Source organism: Leiobunum rupestre, chromosome 2, assembly GCF_980474605.1.
Source record: "Leiobunum rupestre chromosome 2, qqLeiRupe1.1.hap1, whole genome shotgun sequence".
Taxonomy (NCBI): domain Eukaryota; kingdom Metazoa; phylum Arthropoda; class Arachnida; order Opiliones; family Sclerosomatidae; genus Leiobunum; species Leiobunum rupestre.
Genome location: NC_143385.1, coordinates 39,079,221 through 39,086,768, shown reverse-complemented (window position 1 = coordinate 39,086,768; position 7,548 = coordinate 39,079,221). Strand labels below are relative to the sequence as shown.

The window sequence follows — 7,548 nt, the reverse complement described above, 5'->3', positions numbered from 1 at the left end:
GAACGGGAAGCTGTAGTGGCTCGACGGCAAGATGTTGCCTGCCTTCAGAGAGATAGAGAATTATCACGACAGGCGATGGAAGACAGGCGATTGAATCTCGAGTTTCGAGAAAGAGAACGAGTGGCTGTCGTGATCAGGCGTCTTGCCCCGGAGTTCAGAGAAAGGGAAAGAGAAACTACCGCTTTACATACAAATGACAAGAAATATCATGCAATGATATATTTGAAAATGATTAAGGACATACCCTCCCATGTGTGTGAAAGCTGTAACCGTTTATGGTTTAAGACGAGCGTGCAAATAATGCAGACGATTGAGACGAGTCAAATGGGACTCCGTGAAAATCGTTTTCCAACATACGTTTGTATCACTTGCCAAAAAGACATAAGACAAGGAAAAATACCAAAGTTTTCCAAAGCAAACGGGTTTCTGTTCGTGAATCTCCCAGAGTGTCTCAGAAATTTATCTCCTTTGGAAGTGAGATGTGTTTCTCCTAGAATTCCATTCATGCAAATACGACCTCTGGGTGTTGATCGACAGAGTAGAATCAGAGGAACTGTCGTGAATGTACCGATAAGCGTTGACACAACGTTATGCACGGTGATTCCGCGTGCCTTTAACGATACTTACACCATTCAACTCAGGTTAAACCACCGGATGGTGTTTGATCACGCTTATATGCACGAGTCCGTTCGCCCACATGTAATATGATTAGCTGCCCGCCATTTAATTGGCACTCCTTTCTACGTGAAAAACGAAATAGTTTTATCAGAGAACGTGCTGAATGCCAATTTAGGAAGGATTGATTTCATCGTAGATGAGAAAGATAGGGTTGCGCCGGAGATTCCTGGTACCCAACCAATAGGAGCTGATCACCCTACAACCTACGGGGTTCAACCTACAACAGAAGATATAGCGCCCATAGAAATTCCTGTTGTTGAATTAGATTCTGATGAAGAATGGAACGAGGTTACTGACAGAAACTTGGTAAACTGCGGCTCAAACGATACTTTATTGTTATCGAGTGAGGATTATATATCGCCGGTTGATTTGCCGCCTCCGGGTGATGTCGCAGTAACGATAGCCCCTGGGGAAGGTCGCAGACCAATTGCAGTTTTATTCGATGAGGATGGAGAATGGTTATCTTTTCCTCATATATATGGTGGTCACGAGATGAAATTTAGCGTGAAAGTTACTTACGCCGATAGGGTGAAATGGGAAATGCTAAATGTCGATGCGCCAAAGACAATTCCAAATTGTTTTACTCATTCTTGAAATTAGAATTGCTGAAAATAAGTTCAGCTATTCAAATTTGTATGCGGAAAACCAAATCTTCCGATGGGCGGGTGATTACTGCTGGGGCTGTTAGGTCAGAGGGTGGCTTAGATGTATTAGTCAAGCAAGATGACGGCTATAGGATATTAGAGACTACAAGATCAAGCCCTGCATACTGGCAACGTTGAGGCAATCCTACTTTTTTTGTACATGCTCTGCGGCAGAATCAAGATGGCCAGAGTTAATTAACGCACTTTTAAAGACAGCGGGGATAAGTGTGTTAAGTGTGGAAGAGATAAAACAAATGGATTTTATGGAAAAAGCCAAACTATACTATACGACCCAATTACCTGCGCTAGGTATTTTGACTATAGGTTCAGAGCTCTTATGAAGTTATTGAGAAGTAAAATGGCACCTTTAGGCATTATAGTAGACTTTTACTATAGGGTCGAATTTCAGCACAGAGGAAGTACGCATATTCATTCTTTGCTTTGGGTCTCGGGTGCGCCAAAACTAAAATCCGACGGCTCTAATAAGGAAGAAGTCGAAAGGTTTATAAATAAATTTATTTCTTGCGCTAAGTTAGAAGGTGAAGAATGGGAAGAGTTATTGAAACTCCAAACCCACAAACACTCTCGGACTTGCAAAGTAAAATCAGGTGGAGGTCAGAAGCCAAATTGTCGATTCGGGATTCCTTTCCCACCTATGCCCCGTACGGTCATCGTCGATACCGAAAATCGAGACTGGCAGGAATTGTACGGCAGACGAATTCAGGTATTAGTTCCTAAGGTATTGAATGCAATTGCAGATATAAAAATGGGAAATGCACCTGAGACATTTGAAGCCTTTTTGCGGGCTCTAAATTTCGATATCTCGGAAGAAGAATACGTTGACACGGTGTCTTTCTCGTTGAAGAAAAAGGCAGTTTTGCTTAAACGGCAACCAAATGAAATTCGATTAAATCCCTACAATACAGATATTTTGCGCCTTTGGAGGGCTAACATGGATCTCCAATACGTTTTGGACCCTTATGCTTGCGTTGTCTATATTGTCTCCTATATTGGGAAATCGCAATGTGGTATGTCTTTGCTTCTAGCCGAGGCTTGTAAAGAAGCGAAGCGAAAAGGTTCCAATATCAAAGACAAATTGAGAATCATTGGCAATAAGTTTATGAATGCCCAAGAAATAAGCGCGCAAGAAGCGTCTTATGGTGTTTTACAAATGCCTGTTTCTAGATCTAGCCGTGCGTCTATCTATGTAAACACAAGTCCCCCTGAACAAAGGGTGCATATTTTAAAACCTGTTTCAGAATTAGAGGAACTCGCTGAAAATAGTACAGATATTTATGCGACAGGCCTCATTGAGCGATACTCGGTCAGGCCTGACGACCTTAATAATGTTTGCTTAGCTGAGTTTGCAGCTTAGTACGAGTTCTCCAAGAACAAGCGAGCAAGTACACTAGCTCCAGTCGAGAATTTATACGTAGACCACGAGCCCGAGGATGAAATAGAACCCGTATCTGGTAATACCTGGCCCTTGGCGGCTCGGAAAGGTTACGTACGCAAACGTACGCGAGCGAAGGTCATCCGTTTCCGGAAGTACAACATGCAGGTAGATCTCGATAATTTCTACAGGGAACAGGTTATGTTGTTTCACCCATGGCGGGATGAAAACTCTGATATTATAGAGCAAGATATCAAGGCGTTATACGAGTTGAACCTCCTAGCGATATCTGCCAAACGACAGGAGTTTTTTGGAGATACCGATGAAGGGGCAATTGAAAAGGCTCTTCAGGACTTCCACGAAAATGAACTAGTCGTGAATCTTGACTATGTACAACCAATGTCTGATTACCAGGTTGCCAGGGATCGTAATTTTACACTTGATGATCCAAATTTTGCGGTCCGAGCCGACCACACTGAAGGCGCTGACATTGGGCTAGAGTTGGACGCAGTTCGCCCAACCGACGTCACAATGGTAGCGCGAGTGACGTCTTAGGGAGATTCCGATTATGTTTCTCTGCTTCGCTCATTAAATCAACGGCAACGAGAAATTTTTAATTATGTTTTGGAGCATTTTAAAAATGCCATGGTAACCCCTTTGCGTTTATTCGTGAGCGGAGGTGCCGGTGTAGGGAAATCGGTGCTTATTAACGCTATTTACGAAGCTGTGTCCAAATATTTTTACAAAAAATCAGGAGTTGATAATTCCAGTGTTATTGTTTTAAAAACAGCTTATACAGGGAAAGCTGCTTTTAACATAGGTGGCACAACTTTGCACGCTACCTTTAGCCTGCCCACGGCGCAATCTAGCGGTCAAATGGCACATTTGCAATCAGAAGCTTTGAGTAAAATGTGAGCGGTATACAATAACTTGAAATTATTGATTATTGACGAAATTTCAATGGCTGGAGTCAAAACAATTAACCAAGTTCACGACAGAGCGCAAGATATCATGGGCTCGCAACAGACTTTCGGGGGTCTTTCTGTACTTGTGGTAGGCGATTTCCATCAGTTGCCGCTTGTAATGGACAAACCGGTTTTCCAATCTCCTCGCTCCATTTATGGCGCATTAATTGATAGTCCGTGTTGGGAAGATTTCCGATTCTTCGAATTGACTGAAATAATGCGACAGAAAGATGACAAGCCGTTTGCTGAAGCTCTGAACCGAATGGCTGTCGGCGCTTTGACAGTTCACGATGTGTCTCTGTTTGATAGTTGTATGCTTTCTAACGTTAGGATACCTCCTGAGGACGCTATTCATCTATTTCATACGAATGTGGGGGTTAACGCTTTTAATGACGCTAAAATCCAAAGTCTGGCTACTGAGAAAGTAACGTCTGTAGCTTTCGATTCCGCTACAGGTGACGTTTCAAACTCCGTTAAAGAAACGCTACTAAATATAGCTCGAGATCTTCCTGTGACATTAACGATGGGCTTAACGAGAGAGATTTGTTTAGCTTGCGGTGTGCGATATATGATGACATGCAACGTTGATATCTCAGACGGGTTAGTCAATGGGGCCACAGGACGACTGCGCCAAATTTATTATGGTAAAACGAGAAAAGGAGATAAAGTTCCTTTAAGGATTTGGATGCATTTCGAACAAACCAGAGTTGGGAAAGGTTTACGTTCTAAAAGTCGTTCGCTCAGTACAATGATGGAAGCTACTCTAGATTGGACTCCCATTGAAAAGGTTTCCAAATCGTTTGTTCGTAAACATGGCCAGAAAAATGTGTCAATTACCAGAACTCAATTCCCATTGAAAATAGCAGAGGCCATAACCATACACAAGAGCCAAGGTGATACATACACTTCAGTCGTTGTTCACACCTCAGGTAAAAGATTAGCCAGAACTTATATGTACGTCGCTTGTAGCAGAGCTAAAACAGCAAATGGGTTGTTTTTTACTTATGATAAAATACGCGAAAAAGTAGATAAGTCCATAATTAAAAGGGATAATATAGCTAAATCCTAAACAAATTTGAAGAAAATTAAAAACTTACTAATAACTCGTACCGATAGGTCTTCGAGCAACGCGAAACTCGGATCAAATAGATCTTCGAGTAATAAACTAAATTAAAAATAAATAAAATAGCCAGAAATTCCAACGGTAGACCGGTTTCGTTCTATTTGGAACTCATCAGTACCGTGCGGGAAATCAGGCTGGCGACTATCAAATCGAAACGAGAAACTAAGCCTAAACATTAAAAATTTCAAAACGCGTTGCGTATAGCAACGGAACGCCGAAAAGGGGGGAGTGTGGTGGAGAATAGTATCTACGATAAGTTAAGTTAGAAGAAACCACCTATGGACTATGAGAAGGATGATAAAATACGCGAAAAAGTAGATAAGTCCATAATTAAAAGGGATAATATAGCTAAATCCTAAACAAATTTGAAGAAAATTAAAAACTTACTAATAACTCGTACCGATAGGTCTTCGAGCAACGCGAAACTCGGATCAAATAGATCTTCTACTTATAGTTACTATGTTACTTATGGAAATAGACTAGAGCTACGTAACTCAAAAGTCATTACTAGCACCATGTCACTCATTACTAGAGCCGAGGTGTCGGACATTTACCAAAATCCCGTACACTTTGTCCAAAATCGCAAAATCTTTTCACTCTCTCTATGGAAAATTAACATTGAAATCCCAAAATCACTTCCACAAGTAATGATAAAATCGCCAAAATCTCTACGAAATTCCGTAGAAAATTATGGCAAGTGTCCGGCCCCTCGACTAGAGCCACGTAACTCATTGCTTAGAGCTGACCACACTTTTAACGGGAATGTATGGCAATATATAAATTTTGACATCAATACACAAGTGTTAAATCCCCTTACGCTTATATAATAAAATTAAATAAAAACTACAAATTATTAAACAAGTACAGCATGTTTACTTGTCCTTAAAATGACGTGGGAATAGACAATATTTCCAAGGATATTCCGCGGAAACGCAAAACGTTTTCAAATAAGGTGTCTAGGCGGGTGCTTCAACTTGGAGATATTTAACATAAGAACTCTACTTGCGCAATAATTTCGAGTTTTTAATTATTAATTTTATTAAATAAATTTAGGAAACCTCGCCTTCAGGTTTTCACCATAAATATAGTCAAGTGGAAACTTCGCGTTTAATTTCCCGACATAAATAGTCAAAACAAAGTCGTATTTCGGTATCGGTTCTTTATTTAATTGTTTAAAAAAGTAAACATTTCGAACATTAAATTTCTTTTTTCCTCTTGTCGGTGGCTTTCGCTGCCTCGTCGGCCTCCTTCGTTACTTGGGCCGCCTCCTTGTTGTTGGCCCCATCCATGCATTTGGCCCCGTCCTTGTCGTTGCACCCACCCATGATTTTGGCCCCCTCCATATCTCTCACTCTGTTCAGAGCTTTGGCCCCCTCGGTACATTTGGGCCCCTCCAGGTCTTTCCCACTCGTCAAAACTTCCATCTCCCCTGTGGTATGCTGGTATATGGCGGTTAATTTGACGCCTTCGCATCTTTTTGGGAGGAGCTTTGGTTTGGCCATTTCTTTGTTGACATTCATAATGTAAGTGGTTTGGGCAGTTACAAGTGTAACATTTTTTCTTCTATAAGGAAAATGATATAAAAATTACCAACCCTCCGCTTCTAGCCCTGTGGGGCCAACTACAACAGGGAGGGGGGGGGGGGTGCTCTTACTAGATTTTAGCGGGCTTATGAAAAATGTCAGCGAAGCTTGTTAATTATTCCACGAAAAACACATTGAGATAATGCATTAAGCTTGTTTCCCACTGGCGCGCGCAACGCGAGCCAACAGCTCCCTACACTAACTACATGTATTACCGTTAACCTCAACACGTTTTTATGGAAGGGGAAACCGAAGAGCTCGGGGGAAAACCCCTTGAACCAGTGAGGAGAGAACTTGCAAACTCAACGCAGAAGGAGTTGTTCCGAGTTTTCACCCAGTGCCACAAGCTGGGATCGAACCCGGCTCCTCTTGCTGCGAGGCGAAAGTGCTAACCACTCCGGTGTACAGAGCCGTACTTTTGACTGTACTAATGGGATTACGCGTAATCTTTGAAGTCCCTGCCTTTGGCAGTGCTAATCTAAGCATAATCCGGTGTACAGGCTTTCTAAGTGGTTAGCCCCTCGGCGCAATGACGCGTTTCTCCGCTTTGAAACGTTCAAAAGTGTTTACGCGCGTAAGTGGAAAACAAGCTTTACGCGTAAAGTTATGAATTCTACAGAAATGTATCCCTTCTAACACCTTAAAAACTATCTAGGTCCTAGCCCTGTGAGTTTACATATTGGTCGCTTACGTTTAACTAAGGCCATTCACTCACTTTTGTGTTTGGTGGCACTGGTGAGCTCCACCTGCTCCTGTGTCTTCCGTTCACGCGGCTTTCCATCTTTTTTAGTATTCTCAGTTTCCAATTCATCTTCCTTAGTAATGGTAATGAAATTTATAATTTTTTTGTAATTTTAAAACAAACCCATATGGTTTAGAAATTGATTTTTTGATTACAAGAAAAAATACTTACTTTCAAGAATCCCTTCCATATCTATAACAACGTCCGAAGATGCCATAAGGACGGAAGAAAAATCTTCGTTAGTTTCAGGGAACGTATTTTTGTCTACTTAGCGGCGAAGAATTTTATCCAGAAACCAGTGCTCTTCCGCCCCCCACTCCGCAACCCCCCCCCCCCCTTCCTCACATGTTGGAGCCTCGTAGCTTCTTACAGTTACTCGCGAAAAATGACAATGGAAGGGAGTGGGGTATTATTTAAAAA

General features: G+C 41.7%; 1 protein-coding gene across 1 annotated transcript; it reads left to right on the top strand.

Moving 5' to 3' along the window:
• Window positions 1-3,675: 3,675 nt before the first annotated feature.
• LOC149957487 (uncharacterized) lies at window positions 3,676-5,885 on the top strand. Its single transcript, XM_090167055.1, has 2 exons — window positions 3,676-4,609; window positions 5,857-5,885. The coding sequence occupies exons 1-2, from the start codon at window positions 3,676-3,678 to the stop codon at window positions 5,883-5,885; spliced, it is 963 nt and encodes a 320-aa protein (XP_090023181.1).
• The last annotated feature ends 1,663 nt before the right edge of the window (window positions 5,886-7,548 follow it).

Excerpts from the sequence above, each read along its gene's own strand:
- LOC149957487 (XM_090167055.1), top strand. The coding sequence starts at position 3,676 with ATGGCTGGAGTCAAAACAATTAACCAAGTTCACGACAGAGCGCAAGAT. Across the intron at positions 4,610-5,856 it reads AGTCGTTGTTCACACCTCAG|GAAACCTCGCCTTCAGGTTT; the intron begins GTAAAAGATTAG and ends AAATAAATTTAG.